The sequence below is a fragment of the Anguilla rostrata genome, chromosome 17 (assembly GCF_018555375.3).
Source record: "Anguilla rostrata isolate EN2019 chromosome 17, ASM1855537v3, whole genome shotgun sequence".
NCBI classification, from domain to species: domain Eukaryota; kingdom Metazoa; phylum Chordata; class Actinopteri; order Anguilliformes; family Anguillidae; genus Anguilla; species Anguilla rostrata.
Genome location: NC_057949.1, coordinates 30,120,386 through 30,137,803, shown reverse-complemented (window position 1 = coordinate 30,137,803; position 17,418 = coordinate 30,120,386). Strand labels below are relative to the sequence as shown.

At 49.9% G+C, this 17,418-nt stretch overlaps 2 protein-coding genes and 1 long non-coding RNA gene across 4 annotated transcripts; 2 read left to right on the top strand and 1 right to left on the bottom strand.

Annotated features, from left to right (window-relative positions):
* Positions 1-187: 187 nt before the first annotated feature.
* alyref (Aly/REF export factor) lies at positions 188-4,041 on the top strand. Of its 2 annotated transcripts, none has more exons than XM_064315931.1 (6): positions 188-569; positions 2,051-2,197; positions 2,449-2,596; positions 2,929-2,995; positions 3,088-3,271; positions 3,766-4,041. In XM_064315931.1, exons 1-6 carry the CDS (start codon positions 324-326, stop codon positions 3,778-3,780), a joined length of 807 nt encoding a protein of 268 aa, XP_064172001.1. In that variant the 5' UTR covers positions 188-323; the 3' UTR covers positions 3,781-4,041. The 2 variants fall into 2 exon arrangements, with proteins under 2 accessions (XP_064172001.1, XP_064172003.1); XM_064315933.1 differs by lacking the exon at positions 188-569 and adding an exon at positions 576-1,570.
* On the bottom strand, positions 2,260-2,533 carry LOC135243860 (uncharacterized). Its single transcript, XR_010326815.1, has 2 exons — positions 2,393-2,533; positions 2,260-2,328 (listed from the first exon to the last, which is right to left on the bottom strand). It is a non-coding gene; the product is annotated as an uncharacterized LOC135243860 (long non-coding RNA).
* Positions 4,042-4,894: 853 nt separating the features above from the next.
* arhgdia (Rho GDP dissociation inhibitor (GDI) alpha) lies at positions 4,895-17,339 on the top strand. Its single transcript, XM_064315944.1, has 6 exons — positions 4,895-5,055; positions 13,879-14,068; positions 14,259-14,342; positions 14,745-14,821; positions 15,773-15,836; positions 17,002-17,339. Exons 2-6 carry the CDS (start codon positions 13,882-13,884, stop codon positions 17,199-17,201), a joined length of 612 nt encoding a protein of 203 aa, XP_064172014.1. The 5' UTR covers positions 4,895-5,055; positions 13,879-13,881; the 3' UTR covers positions 17,202-17,339.
* Positions 17,340-17,418: the final 79 nt, after the last annotated feature.

Here is a 17,418-nt window from a genome sequence, read left to right as displayed (position 1 = left end):
GTCTGTGGCTTGTGAATTTGGCATAACCCGTTGTTTACCAGTATAAACTACACTCAGCGTAGAAGTACCCACAAAAACGGGTCATGGTAACCTTTTCTGGTCCGCCCGCGAAAATCCGGAAAACCGGAAGTTGTGTCTATTGTTTTTACGTAATTTCCAGCAATTATAAAGTCAGTCACTGCCCCACTTCCGTCATCATTCCGTAGTTAGCTGGTCATCGCCGAGGAGACTGCTAGCGAGCTAGTGTAGGTCAGAATAGCGAAGTGCAAGATTGTTTGGTTTAGCTAGCTGATTACAGTTTAAGCATTAGTTTAGGGTTCAGTATGGCTGATAAAATGGATATGTCTTTGGACGACATAATCAAACAAAACAGGCAGCAACGTGGGGGTGGAGGAGGCCGCGGAGGTAGGGGGAATCGAGGCCGGGGTGGTTCGGGCGGCGGACGAGGCGGCAGCGTCGGTCGACTTGGAGGTGGAGGCGGCTTTGGGGGCCGAGGAGGAGGATCAGGCCCTATGCGGAATCGACAGAACCTGAGCCGGGGTAGAAGCAGACCAACGCCGTACAGCAGGGTATGAGAAAGAAAACGGAATATGCAAACAGAGGAGAAAAACGTGGCACCTGAAAATGCCCGAGTCAAGTATTTTTTTAATCTGGCTAGCTGGCTAAATCGTTAGCTAGCTAGATCCATGTAGCTAGCTAATCCTGGGATTTCTCTGGAATCATAATGTGAAGGAAAATGTTTGTCGGGCAGTTAATTTTATCATCAACATCTCAAGGATGTTTAATTACGTTTTCCTTTCCCAAAACCTGTTTGTTTTGCCATAGCCGTTTTTTTCAACCCACAGTCACAACGGAGTGTTTAGTATTAGATATCGTTTGCTGTTTGGAGCGCCATTTTGAATTCTGGATCATCAAAACAACAGATTTCCTCACAAGCTTGCGGTTTTCTGAAATTCTGCAGCGAAGTATCGGTTTTTTCGTACTGCAAACCATTGCATCGAAGAATCATTCAACCAATTTGTAAAATTTCGATTTGGTCACACAAGCCAAGAAGTGCTCCTTGAAACCGGTTAATGAATGAACGCCTTTGTTCAAGGGTTCATTATTCGCCTCAAGCTTCTTTGTAGGGGCACGATATTTACCTGTAATTATTTAGTTGATTATTAATGGACTTTAGAAACCCAAGACCAAGAGGTGAACGACGACCGACCGTTTCGCGAAAAAAATCTGTACAAACAAAATGGCGTAGCCTCAAAATGGACGTTCAAATGGCCGCCACTGCTGGATACGAGAAGAAAATGACGACAGAAGTACCACAACCGCTTGCAATTATTAACGATTTTTAACGGACTTTTAATCTGGACGAGTGAAGTGAGACCGACATTTTAACACCGATGGAAAGACCTTGCAGCACTGAGATCGGGCCGGCGGGATGTTTTTTTACGCAAGTGGACTCTCCTCGGAACAGTGGATTCCCTCGATCTACACCAGTCGAAGGAACGCCTTGCGGCCTTGGCTCCTGGGGTGTTCGCGGCTGATCGGGCGGCAAGCAGTTTTCTGGGGAATTTGGGTACTAAGCGGGAGGGCCGAATTACTAAGGGGCATGACTGGGTACTTCTGCAACTGACGATATCCAGGCTAATTGCACCGCATAATCTGCATCTCCCGGTGCAATTAGTGTGATATGAGCAATTTAATGCATTGTTCTAGGTGAAGTGGGTTCCATGTATGCTATATCAGGAAATGTGTCCATCTTTGTCACATTAGAAATGTACATTTTAATTGAAACGATTAATATTTATCTCGACAGTAGTACAGTTTAATGGTACTCTATTTATAATTGATGTTTATTTGCCCCTCATTGTTTTGGGGCTTTGTGGTTTCTGTCCTGTGCTGACTGTGTGTTTTGCTGTGCTTGCTTGGGCCTCTGTGTATTTGCTGGGGTGTGGGTGTGTGGCGTGGGACAGCGGTGTTTCCTCTGCATGCAGTCCGCACAGGAAGGCCCGCGGAGCCCACAGTCAGCAGGTGCGTTCTCTCTCTCCTCTTCCAGCCCAAACAACTCCCGGACAAGTGGCAGCACGACCTGTTCGACAGCGGCTTCAGCACCACCGGCGCGGGCGCAGGGGGCGGCGTCGAGACGGGGGGCAAGCTCCTCGTGTCCAACCTCGACTTCGGGGTGTCGGACGCAGACATTCAGGTAAGCTTTGGGCGCAGTGCTTTAGGATTCCTCCCCGCTGCTGGGCTGTAATGGCTGATCTCTTACGGCTGCTCAGACTCCGCAGGAGCTGTTGGGCTGTAATGGCTGATCTCTTACGGCTGCTCTGACTCCTCAGGAGCTGTTGGGCTGTAATGGCTATCTGGCTGCTACCTGGCTTGCATGAAGGCGTCAGACTCCAGGAGCTGTTGGGCTGTAATGGCTGAGCTCTTACGGCTGCTCTGACTCCTCAGGAGCTGTTTGCGGAGTTCGGGACGCTGAAGAAGGCGGCCGTGCACTACGACCGGTCGGGGCGCAGCCTGGGCACCGCGGACGTCCACTTTGAGAGGAAGGCCGACGCGCTCAAGGCCATGAAGCAGTATAACGGTGTTCCTCTGGATGGTGAGTGATACTCTCTCCCCCCCCCCCCCCCCCAAAAAGCATTTAGGGTCTGTCCACATTAAGCTGCTCAATGAAACTGGTCTATTATGTTGGACTGCAAAACTGTGTATTGATAAAGGAAAGTTCCAGCCTGAAGACACGCTCGCATTAAACTGCACTTTGGCAATCACAGCAGGCGATGTCACATTGTTTACAGAACTGAGGTTTGGCTACGGGAAGGTCCAAAGAAATTAGGACCTGTGATGTGTTATCAACAATATACAGATTATAACAAGGCCTGGAATTTTCCTTTAATTTAAAGTCTTTTTTTTTTTTTTTTTCTTTTTTTGCAGGAAGGCCAATGAACATCCAGTTGGTGACCTCGCAGATCGACACACAGCGACGGCCTCCGATGCAGGGGTACGGTCTCGCTCATTTCGGTCTCCTGTTGCGCCTCGTCCCGTGTCTGGTGTACGTTTCGCTCACCGGTCTCTTCTGTCTCGTCCCTGCAGGCTGAACCGCGGTGGCGGGGTGATGAACAGGATTCGCGGTGGAGGGTTCACGGGCATGCAGAGACGGGGGGGTCGCGGCGGTGGCGCCAGGGGCAGAGGGCGGGGGGGCGGCGGCAGGAGCAACCCCAAGCAGCAGCTCTCAGCCGAGGAGCTGGACGCCCAGCTAGATGCCTACAACGCGCGGGTGAGTCCTGCAGGAAGGAGCGCTCTGCCTCTGCTCCTGCCAGTGTGGACCACGCTCTTACTTCCACTTTCATTTACTGTTAAACTGTCCATGTGAATCATGTAATGCTAATCTCAGTATAAACTCTTTGAATGGATGATACCTATTTTTCAGTTGCATCAGTGTTTATGGAATGTTATTGTGGATAGATCAGGGCATGCCCCTTAAGTTAGACCAGCATTGTTGCCCTGGAAGTCTTGACTTGCGCTCGGAAAAGCCAACTCCTCACCTAAAGCAGTGATGCCAGCCCTGTTCCTGGAGATCTACCATCATGTTGGTTTTAATTTCACCTCTAATTTGGCATCTGATTCTACTAATTTGCAGCTCAATGCAAACCTTTAACTGTTGAATGACGTGTGCTTTGTTAGGGTGGGATTGACACCTTATAGGATCTAGATCTCCTGAATTGGTTTGGTTACCACTGACCTAAATAATTGCTGTTACTTGTGTTGCAGATGGATACCACCTAAGATGTCTGCCCCAGCTGCATTTCCTGCTCTGGCCAGAGGGGGGCATCCTGCACCCACCGGGGGGGAGGCGGTTTTTACACTCTCCAGTCCTCGAATTTGTTTTAAATTTGTGTAACATTATTTTATTTCTCCTTTTAAATGCTCTGTTTTTGTACTATTTTTTGGAAAAAATTGACTGGTTGTCTGACTGTAGGATGGAGGGGAATGGTTGTTGCTTTGCCTCTCTTTAGATTCTTGTAATAAACCTGCAGTATACATTAACCACACCTTGAGTTGCTCATTTTTACTCTGTTGAAAAATTGGCATTTTATAATGCCTGTGCCTCTGCTGTCTCTCAACTACAGTGTTGCACATTGAATTGTATATTTTTCATTGTGTTCTGGAGTGATTTAATAAGAGTGATTTGATAAGTTTAATATAGTAGTTAGTTTAATATATTTAATATAGTTTTGAAAGAAAGTAAAACAACCTTAAACTGCTTGGTCATTGAGGCCCTAGATTAACTGTTCTCAAATGGTTTAATTGATTGCTGTGGTCTTCGAGGACCTGGGTTTGTTGTCCATACACTGTTATAGACATTTCGCTTGGTAAAATGTACGGAGGAAAGTGTTGCATCCGAAAAATATGAATAATATTACATGACTAAGTGGGGTGGTTGTGTACTTGTGATTCGTTTAAAAAAAAAAAAAATTAATAGCGTTTTTTGCCACTAGAGGTCCCCACAGTCTCACCAAATCGTCTCTGAACGCTGCACGTTCAACAGCCAGCTTTATCGTTCTCTTCGCAACAAAGACATGATTTGTTTGGTTTTGTGGAACAGTGCCAGTCACATTTTGGTAGGCTAGTACGTGTGAGGGGCGTTTCAAGTAGATTACTGCTTCCCAGTCAAAAAGTCCTTCCAGCTAATCAGACAAAATGGTGTACTTTGCTGTAAGTCCACTGCATAGTAAATATTAAGCAGTGCTATGAAATTGTGGCATTGTGCTTACAAAGTTTTCATTGTTTAATGGCCATTAAAATGGAAATCTTCGTGTATCTGTGTGACTAATCTGAATTTCAATTAAAAATTCAACGTGCATTATGTCTGTCCGGTTTCGCGTAGTTTGATTTACTGTGACGCGCTGCGCGGCTCCGGGGCCGCGACCGCGAACTTTGCAGTGCACGTCGCTATTCCCGGAAGCGTGTGGGGCGGGCGGCTCCGCTCTCTGATCGCCATTCTTGCACTGTGGAACAGAGGAGCTCAGGCGCAGACCCTAGTTCATCCGAGGTTTAACGGTAAGGACCGTACTTGCCCACCAGTATGTGAAAACCGAAGCCGTTACAGATTGTCGATTAGTCTGGCAACTTTAAACTCGCTCTTGTGCTGTATTTTTTCCTGGAGCAGCCCAGATGCGGTTGCAAGCCACAACTTATTACTAACTAACGTAAGCCAACTACATCAGCTAGCTAGACCGATTCGACGAAGATTCTCTGATTGTTTCTAAACACGTTGCATGTTGTCCGAGTTCAACCACTACAACCTGCAGTTAACCCCAAGGCACATCACGGGCACTTCTCTTTGTTCTGCCGCCAGTCTAGCTAGAATTAACAAGTTACTTAATTTGTCAGTCAACTTGCTAGCCAACAAGCTATCGGTCTCTGAACTCTCCCGAACGTGTATATCTTTAATCAGCCAAGAATTTGATTATCTAACTAGCTAGCTACAACGCGAGCAGCTGCCTCTTTTTTTGTTTGCTGGATGGTGAGGTTAACTTAAGTACTCTTATGTGTTGCTGAAAGCGTTTGTCTTTGGTCATTTTAAAAACTACTTGACATTAAGCGTCATGACAGGATGTGGGAGACCCCGAGCAGCAAGTTCAGAGTGTGGGAAACTTGAATTGTATGGTAGTTTAGTGTCCTGCCGTTAACCGACTTGAAACAACTTTTAACCGTTGTGCTAGACGTTGCATTGTATTTTAAACTACACAATAGCGTTACATATTAGCTAGGCACGTTATTGTCCTTTTTGCACTTACACTGCCTTACTATTGTGTAATATCAAATGGAATGCAGCTGGAATGAACCGACTAGTCAGGTTTATCTGGCAACGTATAGCGCGTATTTTCATAACGAAAAAAGACGCGAAAATTATAGGAAAAGAACTTATATTCGTAACGTGGCTTCATTAGCACCCTATCTTGTGTTTAAAAAAACTAACATTGTACTTCTGTTGTCTTCGAGGTGGATGTGATATGTTTGTAAAACTCGGAAACTGCAGTGCCGGTTCCCAGTGTGTGTGAGCTGGTTTGATCCCGTAACTGACATTAAAGTGGCCACGCTCTGCTTTCTCATGGCTTGGAGTGTCATTTTGGACTCCGTTGGGTTAACGTGATCTTTGCTTCTTGGCCAGTCGGTGTTACAGTTACATTGTTGCCCGGCATAAACTCGGTTTCTCTGAAAGATTGTACTGGGTTTGTACAGTAATAGAGACGTGAAATCTGCATTGAGCCTGCAGATGATTCGTTATGTGCGACTTCGTCGGCTGTGATGATTCAGACTGTGGACCCAATTTTGAATCCTCTTCCTTCCTGTATGGCGGGCGGCGGTTCATTCTCGGCCCTTCTCTGTCCGGTAGGGCGGTGTCAACAGGCCGCGTGCGCTTTTTATGCGCTTAGGGTGTATAGAGAATAACATTTATATCATTAATAGCATGTTTTTAGGAGAAAGACTTATACATTAAGCTGCCCGTAAAACATGTTTCACCGCTATGATTAGTTCCACAGAAAGTATAGTCAAAAGTCTAACTTTACACGTTTCATGTATCCGTACCTGTGGACTTGAAAACATACTTTATTGCTTGCTTAAATAGAAAAACGGTCGGAGCGGCTAGGTTTAGATTCATGTGTCTTAATTCATAGATTTTTGGTTCTTGTGTGGCCGTATTTTACACAGTAGTCGCTCAGAAGACTCGTTGGGTTACACCTTTTCCCCCTCCCTGCTCACAAAAGGCCAGTGAATCACGTTTGTGACGTCACATACCACTTCCGTAACGGTTACTAGATTTCTTTACTTTGGGTGATGCACATCCCATTATGGCACCTATGAAACATTTGAAACAAAAACAAATTATCTCACTTTGTAAAGATGTTTCTAAAAAAAGTACCTCAGTAGCAAATTATATGGCCTCAAATTAATCTGAAACATTACTCAAATTTGTTTTTTAAAATGATGGTTGATTGATTCATCTCAATCTCACCTTAATGTTAACAATCAGTATGTAATTTGGCCTGAATAACTATAACTCAGACTATGCATACCTAAAACAAGCAACTGACCCAGAAAATTATTTAATTTTTTCCCCCTCAAAAAATCAGGGCATTGTCCCCATTGAGGTTGGTTCATGGAAAAGCACTGCGTATTGTGGAAAACTACTGCTGTTCTTTTTTATGGCTTTTTTGTCTTTGTCTAACCAGTAAATGGGGCATGTAAAATCAAGCAAGTTCCTACCAGATATGGTACCTTTTGTATATATTCCACGGTATGTTTGGTGGAGACGAACATATATGGTTTATAACAAAAATTACAAAAGAATAACGATTGAATAGTTGCTTAAACTCCATCACAGGAGTTTGGGGGATATTTTGAAGCAGGAGAGTAAACGCTGTCAGACCTTCCCCTTACTCACAATATTAAGACTGAACTGCCCTGTGCAAATTAAACTGCCCTGTGCCCTTTGCCCGGCCCTTAAGCACTAGTAATACAGTATTTTATTACATCACACATTTTGGAAAACTGGTGTTGCTGTCAGCCCTGTGAAAATACTGATTTTAATTTTGAACTTGATATTGGGAGATGAGTCATGTGAAGGCAATTATGTTTTATGGGCAATTGGGGGGAATTATAACAGAATGTAAAAAGACATTGGTATTAGGTTTCTGCATTATTAAGGAACTATTTCCACAGTCGGAGAAGTTGATCGTTAGAGTTTGTTTCTGTTATAATGGAAAAAATAGCAGGTTCTGAATGAACTTTCTGTATCATTCACCCCTGGTTCTGTAAGATCTCTCCCCTCCATAAAACAATGCTAGTGCGTCCATTAGGCATTTACTGCCACATTTGAATGTTAAGTCTCTAAGTATTTAAGGTGTTAAACAGAGGTTTGTGTAAGGGGCACTGTAATCTACTTCAGAAGGACCAGAAGAACCCTTCTCCTTGCGGTGTCATGGTTCCTTCCTCTTCTGCTTGCGTATGTTAACCAGACAGAAGGTTCTGGAATAAAATGTTTTTTTTTTTAAATGCACTGAATGTCTCGCACTGCGATGGTGGGAATGTGAGAGAGTCGGCCTCACCCACACCGCTGCTTTTATCTGCTGCTTCTCTGCAGCGCGACCGCGTCTGACATGAGACAGGCCTCTCTCTGTGCTTCCGTGGGCCTCGGCCTCGGCCTCGGGCTGCCGCCAGCGGCGCATCATCACCCGCCGGCGCTGCCAAAACCTGCGCGTAACACACAGCAGGGCCCTCGTCAGAGACAGCGCCCCAGCGCTAGCCAGAGCAGCACGAGCTCAGCCCCAGCGCTAGCCAGAGTAGCACAAGCTCGGCCCCAGCGCTAGCCAGAGTAGCACGAGCTCGGCCCCAGCGCTAGCCGGAGCAGCACGAGTTCGGCCCCAGCGCTAGCCGGAGTATCACGAGCTCCGCCCCAGCGCTAGCCAGAGTAGCACGAGCTCGGCCCCAGCGCTAGCCAGAGTATCACGAGCTCAGCCCCAGCGCTAGCCAGAGTAGCACGAGCTCGGCCCCAGCGCTAGCCAGAGCAGCACGAGCTCGGCCCCAGCGCTAGCCAGAGTAGCACGAGCTCGGCCCCAGCGCTAGCCAGAGTAGCACGAGCTCGGCCCCAGCGCTAGCCGGAGTATCACAAGCTCGGCCAGAACATTTTTTACTGAAAATGTGAGTGGCGTTTGGTGACCTGTAGCTTCCTCGGTTGAGTGAGGAAGCTGCAGTCGTTCAGGCCCCCCGGCCTTCGATCCGTGCCCACGCAGATACTGGGGAGCTTCGCTGTCACTGCGTGAGAATTCCGCTACATGGGCCTCTCCGACTGACTGCGCCACAGGCCCCTCAGACTGACTGCGCCACAGGCCCCTCAGACTGACTGCGCCACGGGCCCCTCAGACTGACTGCGCCACGGGCCCCTCAGACTGACTGCGCCACGGGCCCCTCAGACTGACTGCGCCACAGGCCCCTCAGACTGACTGCGCCACGGGCCCCTCAGACTGACTGCGCCACGAGCCTGAGGGGGGGCGCCCACACGCGCCGTACCACTGACATGAGACAGACACACGTGCTGTACTGGTGACCTTTCTGCTGACCTCACATCACTCATCTCCGCCCTCGCTCCCTGTGGTGAGGCTCGTTCCGCTCGCTGTGGGGGGGCGCGCGCGGCGTCTCGTTCTGCTCGCTGTGGGGGGGCGCGCGCGGCGTCTCGTTCCGCTCGCTGTGGGGGGGCGCGCGCGGCGTCTCGTTCTGCTCGCTGTGGGGGGGCGCGCGCGGCATCTCGTTCTGCTCGCTGTGGGGAGGCGCGCGGTGTCTCGTTCCGCTCGCTGTGGGGAGGTGCGCGGCGTCTCGTTCCGCTCGCTGTGGGGAGGCGCACGCGGCGTCTCGTTCCGCTCGCTGTGGGGAGGTGCGCAGCGTCTCGTTCCGCTCCCTGTGGGGAGGCGCGCGCGCGCGTCTGTTCCGCTCGCTGTGGGGAGGCGCGCAGCGTCTCCCTTCCGCTCGCTGTGGGAGGCGCGCGCGGCGTCTCGTTCCGCTCGCTGTGGGGAGGCGCGCGCGGCGTCTCGTTCCGCTCGCTGTGGGGAGGCGCGCGCGGCGTCTCGTTCCGCTCGCTGTGGGGAGGCGCGCGGCGTCTCGTTCCGCTCGCTGTGGGGAGGCGCGCGGCGTCTCGTTCCGCTCGCTGTGGGGAGGCGCGCGGCGTCCGTTCCGCTCGCTGTGGGGAGGTGCGCGGCGTCTCGTTCCGCTCGCTGTGGGGAGGCGCGCAGCGTCTCGTTCCTCTCCCTGTGGGGAGGCGCGCGGCGTCTCGTTCCGCTCGCTGTGGGGAGGTGCGCGCAGCGTCTCGTTCCGCTCCCTGTGGTGAGGCGCGCGCGGCGTCTCGTTCGGGTGCTTCCCCAGGAGCCGGAATGGCGGCTCTCGTCCCGGCGCAGCCGGGCGGTGCGTTTCAGTTAAAATTCTCATTCTCTCGCTGATGTACTGCAGGGGTGCCCAGTCTCACCCAAGAAAGCCCAACATGGGCAAGTGCTTTCGTTCTAGCCCAGTGCTGAAATGAAGACCGTGATTGGTTGAATCGGGTGTTTTATTGCACCTGCAGCAGCTCTCCCAGGATGAGACAGGTGACCCGTGCCCTACGGCATCCAGGGTCCCTGAGCAGGTGAGATGGTGTGTAGCAGGAGGTGGAAAGAGGTATGGGATGTAGCACTAAGGTGTATACAACAGATACCAGTATTGGGTCAAAGTGTAACTATCTGATTAGTAGACTATTTGCACAGCTGTACAATATTCCAGGTATCTGTAAAATTGAGATCTGCCAGAGCTATCCAAACCATCAGCTACTTTGCGATGGTTATGGAGACCAGTAACCTATTGTTCATATTTGAGCCTATGAAAATGCAACCAGAACCAAAAGTGTAATATCTGTTGGCTCCTGAATGTAAACACTGATAAATGGTGTCAATACTGTAGTAAACTCTTCCACCAAACGATTTTCAGGTGGTATTCTGGGCTTTTAAAGCTTTGATGAAGTGCCTGATGAACTTACGAAATATGAGGCCTGGGCTGTAAGACCTCTAACTTTGCCGCTCCCCACAATCTTGGGCCGAGTTTAGTCCCTGATGTTACTGTTGAGATTGACTTTCTCATGGTAAAGAAGGAAGGAATGCTGGGAACGGATGTGTTGTGGCCGACGGACAGGACTCGGAACGAGCGTCTGTACAGGTGAGCGAGCCCACACTTCAGGAAGGAACTGCAACAACTTCCACTGTGGAAAAGGAGCCATGGGCTCCAGTAAGGAGCTTTAAAGTTGAGGCAGGATTACAGCGAGTCACACGGTCTCTGAGCAGAACATTATCCCGAGCCGATCGGAGTGAGGCCGAGGGAGGGGGAGGATGCGCTTGGTCTCCCTCCCTGTTTGGTCTCTCTGCCCCCCCCCCCCAATGAAACCTCAGGACACCTTCTGTGTGGTTGTCTGTCCCGTCCGACTCTCGGATGGCGCAAACGTGCCAGGAGGCAGCGGGCCTCCGGAATTTAGAATGTGCCGGAGAGTCCTTGGCGAGGTCAAAGGTCAGACTGAGCCGAGCGAGGCTCCAGGAGGGGGGAGAGCTTCACGGAGCAGATTTTGGCGGCACGTGCGATGATGGAGTCTTTGTTCTCGGCTGTAGTCCTGGCCAGAGGGACACCTCTGGGGGTGGGGGGCAGAACCAGGTGGAAAAGCCTGGAAGGGAGGTGGCATATGTCCTGGGGGGCCAGTTGAAGGGGGCAAGGTTCAGTCTGTGATGTGTTATGTCATGTGCTTGCATCAAAAAGTAGAGTGATATGATGTGGTGTAAAAGTTAGTGATTAAGGCCAGTGATTGTGTAATGGCAGATTTCTCAAGCCTCAGCGCCCCCCCCCCCAGACCTTTATGGTTTATTACAGCTTGGGAACATGCAGCTGTTCCATATTACTGATGGCGCTGTGTCAGACGCAGTTTGGAACTCACTGGTGTAGCAGACACAAAGCTCTGCAGGAGGAGGGGCCATGTAGGCCAAGCGATGTCACTTCCTCTTAAAGGGGTGTCATGGCTTCAGCCAGTCCAGCAGGGTGTCTGACTCAGATTTGGTCCAAAGGAACAGAGGAGAAGTCTTTGGGTTAAGATGGCCGTGTCGGGTCCTGCCTTCACCAGCCACAGTGAGGAGTCTTTGGCTCGTAAGAATTCCTCACATTTCTCATTGTTCTGGCAGGGATCTGATTGGCCAGGGTGTGTCTTTGGCTCTTGTGTGTATAATAGGGTTGTGCAACACCAGTCCCGGAGGGCTGGTTTGTATGCTGGCGTTCGTTCCTTGTGATTGTTCCCGTTTAATGGTATAAACAGATGAACACACCGCTACACTTGGATATAAAACTGCAGTGCGGTTTGGGGTAGAAGATCTGGAACACGCTGATTCTCTCAGCTCTGCTCTGAGGGGCCTGATTGGAGAGGGTCTGTAGGGCAGAGTGTTCACGTTTAGAGCGTCTGTCGGGCCCCCGATGCCGCCGCTACGGCTTCTCTGAGCGTGCGCATGTGGGTTCCCTACCCAGCATTAGTGCTGTTTTGGGTTCCTTCAGCTCAGGGTGGGTAATCTCTGTGGGTTATCTCCGTCGGTAATCTGTCTATAGGGAAGACATGTAACCCAGCCACTGACACCTCTGGTCTTTTGGGTGGTATAGCGTGCCCGCCTTCTGACTCTGTTTTTGAGCATGAAATCCCAACATAGAGAGAGCTGAACTGAATTGACCACGGAACTCCACGGAACACTGCGGAACTCCACGGAACACTGCGGAACACCGCGGAACACTGCGGAACACCGCGGAGCACTGCTTACAGACCTGAATGCTGCTCCATCTCTAATTAGGAGTTTGTGCGCTCCTCGCCCCGTTCGGTTGGCGCAGCGAGCTGTGACAGAATGGGGCCACGTGAGGAAGTGTTTTCGGAGTAAAAATGTGGACAGCTTTCAGGTTGGGGCTTTGCTGGGGTGTGCTGTGTTCCTGCGTTCAGTATGAACAGACCTTCCTGTTGCAGAACGTGCTAACGTGCTCTACTCCCCTGATAACAGGAGCAGCATGGTGCCGTCATCCTCTGGACATCCTGAGGAAAAGCCGTTTGGGTGGGAAGGTTGAGGGTTTGATTATCGCAATTAAACGGAGCGTTTTCTTTATTGTGCGGACTCTGTTTTTTCCTGTCGTTTTTTCCATCGTTCTCTGAAACATTCAGCTGCTAGGAGCCCTGCTGACCTGGAGATGACCAGCTGGAGTAGTGTGTGTGTGTGTGTGTGTGTGCGCGTGTGTGTGTGTGTGAGTGTGTGTGCGTGTGTGTGTGTGTGTGTGTGGGGGGGGGGGGGTGTGGTGTGTGTGTGTGCGATTGTGTGTGGTGCGTGCGTGCGTGCGTGTGTGTGTGACAGAGAGTGAGTGAATGTGTGAGCTGTTGCCAGTGTGTGGGGGGGCGGGGGTTATATCAGATAAAACGCTCTTTGCCCTTTATCTCCCCAGGCGGTCTGGGAGGGGGGGGCGGGTCTGTGGTCTGCGTTCGGTCTCTGTGCACACGAGGGCTGACATTAGCACTGCTGAGGAAGACCTCTCTTTCTCAGTTTAAAAAATGAGTCCATTTCATTTTCATTTTATTTTTTTCCACCTGTCATGCTCATTTTTGGGTGCGTTGTTCTTCTTTCCACAGTCTTTTTTAACCGTATCTATGGCCTCCTCATATTTTGTGTTATGCAGTAAAATGTATGCCCTCGTTAAAGACATTATTTAAATTTCTCAAGCCTGGCAGTGTATATCTTAAATTTAGATTTAAGTTCACAGTGTATTTCTGGTCTGAATGCTGTCCTGACTGATGCATGTTTGAGTTGTTTTGCTGTGGGGATTCTAATTCTACCGGACATTCTGTGGTAGGAACGAAACTGTTTCACCCGTGAGTGATGTTTTCACAGCCAAAGAGGAAAAAAGGAAGCGATCGATAAAGTTGGCTGAATTGAATTGTATCTTTTCTCCGATAACAAGCTAGTTGCAGCCTGGAAAAGGAAGTCGTGGCTTGTGTTCGCCACATACGTTCGTTAAGAGATTCTGCACACACCGCAGTTTAACTTAAAGCTGATTTGCTGTCAACATTTTTCTCTGACCTAGATTTTTCAGAACCGGTCCTTGTTTAGGTTTTCTACGTTTAGAGGAAACGGCCAAACCGTCTGGCCTGTGCGCTGAGAAGAATGAGCCTCTCTGGTGCTTCCTGTGAGTGTGTGATTTTGTGTGGCGCTGGGATGCAACGTGCACTCCTGTAGGAAAGAATGAGAGATGTTGCTTCAGTTGTTTTGTGCACTCCCCCCCCCCCCCCCCCCCCCCCCCCAGATCATGGCAGAGCAGGAGCCCACCCCGGAGCAGTTGGCGGCCATCGCCGCGGAGAACGAGAACACGGAAACGGTGGACTACCGGCCCCCGGCCCAGAAGAGCCTGCAGGAGATCCAGGAGCTGGACAAGGACGACGAGAGCCTGCAGAAGTACAAGGAGGCGCTGCTGGGGAACCCCGCCATCACCGCGGGTACGCCCCCCCCCCCCAGGCCCAGAATCCCCCCCACCCATCCCCTCAGGCCCAGAATCCCCCCAGGCCCAGGAAGGCCCAGTACCTCCCCCAGGTTTTTTTTGGGGGGGGGGGGGGGGTGTCTTTTAAAAGTCATCTCAGCTCTCCTGCTAAGTTATTCTTATAAGCTTCCTGTCCTGTGCGTTTGCAGACCCCACTGTTGCGAACGTGCAGGTGACACGGCTGACATTGTTGTGTGACACCGCCCCGGGGCCCCTGACGCTGGACCTGCAGGGTGAGTCACACTGAGGCTGCCGTCTGCGCTCAGCAAACCTGATTGGTGAACGTGACACAGATTATATGTCATGTGAGGGTTAGGTATGTTATTTATGCTGATATTGCTTATGGTTGTCATTTTAGAATGCTTTCGTGTACAAATACAGACTCCCCGATGTTCCAGGAAAGGGCTATCTGTGCTGAAGTAGATCAAAGTTGTGTTATGTAGCTGTTTCCTTCAGTGGTTCGAGACACTTCTGTCCTCAAGTGGTCCATGGCATAAATGGCAGGTCATATCCTGGTGGGAGCACAATAGCACCCCCTGGTGGACACACAGTGGCACACATCAGCAGTCCTTCCAAAGTGGAACGTGCTCAGTGTGTGTAATGGCTCTTCATCACTGCTTCTCTCCCTCCAATAGGAGACTTGGAGGCCTTTAAGAAGCAGTCCTTTGTGCTGAAGGAGGGGGTCGAATACAAGATAAAGATCAGCTTTAAGGTGAGAAATTCGGTGTGCTTTTCTTCACCGGTCTTAATTGTCAGTCAGTAAATTTCACTTTCTGGTCCTAACTAAGATGGCAGCCAAGGAGTGACATGACTATATAATGCGAGTATCTTCAGACTGAACGCCTCAGTTCTGACAAAGAGCTGAACTCACTTTGGTTTCCACTTCACACTTTGACTGCAAATGCTTTTTTATTAATGCCAGATGGTGTCTAGTTCAGAGCTTACATAACTAGTGAATTTGGGAGGTTGTAAGAGTCAAGAGTGAATAAACATGTTGTTATTGCAGTTGTGTAATGTGTGCATTACTCACTGCAGTGCTTCCTCTTCTTCCGTGTAGCTCTAATAGTTCCTCCCTTTTTATTACTCTTTGATGGCTCTGAAAGTCACTCTGGATTAGGTTTACATTACAGTTCATTTCACCTCAGCAGGGATTATACTCTGTGTTCTGCAGCTGAAAATGTCCAGCCTGCTCTGTGCAGGCAGAGATGTGATCTGAGCAACTGTAACTGTTCAGTGTGCTTTATGGGTGTAAATGTGTGTGCGCGTAAATGTGTGTGTGCTTTGTGGGTGTAAATGTGTGTGTGTTTTGTGGGTGTAAATGTGTGTGTGCTTTGTGTGGGTAAATGTGTGGGTGTAAATGTGTGTGTGCTTTGTGTGTGTAAATGTGTGTGTGTTTCGTGGGTGTAAATGTGTGTGTGCTTTGTGGGTGTAAATGTGTGTGTGTTTTGTGGGTGTAAATGTGCGTGTGCTTCGTGGGTGTAAATGTGTGTGTGTAAATGTGTGTGTGCTTTGTGGGTATAAATGTGTGTGTGTAAATGTGTGGGTGTAAATGTGTGTGTGCTTTGTGGGTATAAATGTGTGTGTGTAAATGTGTGTGTGCTTTGTGGGTGTAAATGTGTGTGTGCTTCGTGGGTGTAAATGTGTGTGTGTGTGTTCTCTCCAGGTGAACAGAGAGATTGTCTCGGGACTGAAGTACGTACAGCAGACCTCCAGAAAAGGAGTCAGGGGTGAGTGAATGATCCTTCATCTCTCCACAGTTCCTCGTTCATCCCTCCATCACAGAGCGCTCATGTGTCCACTGCCATAGAATATTTCAGGACAGAAAGATAAGTGTGTCATTATCCACTCGCCCTTATATGGGTCTGCTTTAATTGTGCTGGCGTTTACTGGCTGTTAAAGCTGAAAGCAGAAATTGTAAACGAGGTGTGGAGAGAATCCCTGTGTGTGTGCAACAGGGCTGAAATGCTCAGTCTGCTCATAGTTCTGCTGCTCTTACAGGCTGCTCATAGTTCTGCTGCTCTTATGGGCTGCTCATAGTTCTGCTGCTCTTACGGGCTGCTCATAGTCCTGCTGCTCTTTTAGGCTGCTCATAGTTCTGCTGCTCTTATGGGCTGCTCATAGTCCTGCTGCTCTTTTGGGCTGCTCATTGTTCTGCTGCTTTTATGGGGCTGCTCATCGTTCTGCTGCTTTTATGGGCTGCTCATAGTTCTGCTGCTCTTATGGGCTGCTCATAGTCCTGCTGCTCTTTTGGGCTGCTCATTGTTCTGCTGCTTTTATGGGGCTGCTCATCGTTCTGCTGCTTTTATGGGCTGCTCATAGTTCTGCTGCTCTTATGGGCTGCTCATAGTTCTGCTGCTCTTTTGGGCTGCTCATAGTTCTGCTGCTCTTATGGGCTGATGTTGTCATGTCCAGTGTGATGTAGCCATGCAAATGTAGCCCACGGCGAGCGAAAGCTATCATCGCTGTGATATCGCAGAGCCATAATCAGCGATACTCCAGTGCAAACGTGCTCATGGAACACTGTGTCTCAGACGGCATTTCATTTTAATGCCAAATAATTATGAAAGTTTATAGTTGTGAATTTTAGCCTAGATTTTTTTATATTATGCACCTTCATTCAGTGGAGCTGCAGAGTGAAGTTTTGTTGCAGTAAAGGAGCCACTGACCTGGTCTGGGACAGACACCACATCCGGCCCCTGAGATACCACAAAGTCCCACTTAGCGAGATGGCGGCCGCCTGGTGGTTCACAGAGAGCCTGTCTGCCTTCTCCAGTCTGCTTTCTCTTTAGCGTGTCAGTCAGCTGGTGTGAACACTGGCCTGGCTCTGGGTGAGAGCGCATCAGAAAGGAACTCACCTGCATTATTCTTTCCCCCCCCCCCCCCTCCCCGTAGTTGACAAGTCGGACTACATGGTGGGCAGCTACGGCCCACGGCCGACGGAGTACGAGTTCCTGACCCCCCTGGAGGAGGCTCCCAAGGGCATGCTGGCGCGCGGGACCTACAACATCAAGTCCAAGTTCACCGACGATGACAAACACGACCACCTGTCCTGGGAATGGAACCTCAACATCAAGAAGGAGTGGAAAGACTGACCAACCCCCCGTCCCCCCCGTCAACCCCTCTCTCTGTCCCCCTGTCTTTCTCCTCCCTCCGTCCTTCCCTTCTTATGGATCAGATGCAAGACCAGCGCAAGCTCTCTGTCCGTCCAGTCTTTCCTCCCTCCCCCCCCCCCCCCCACCAGTGTCCCTTTCTCACCCCCCACCCCCACCCCTACACACCACTCCTCCAGCAGCTCGGCAGTACGGAAGT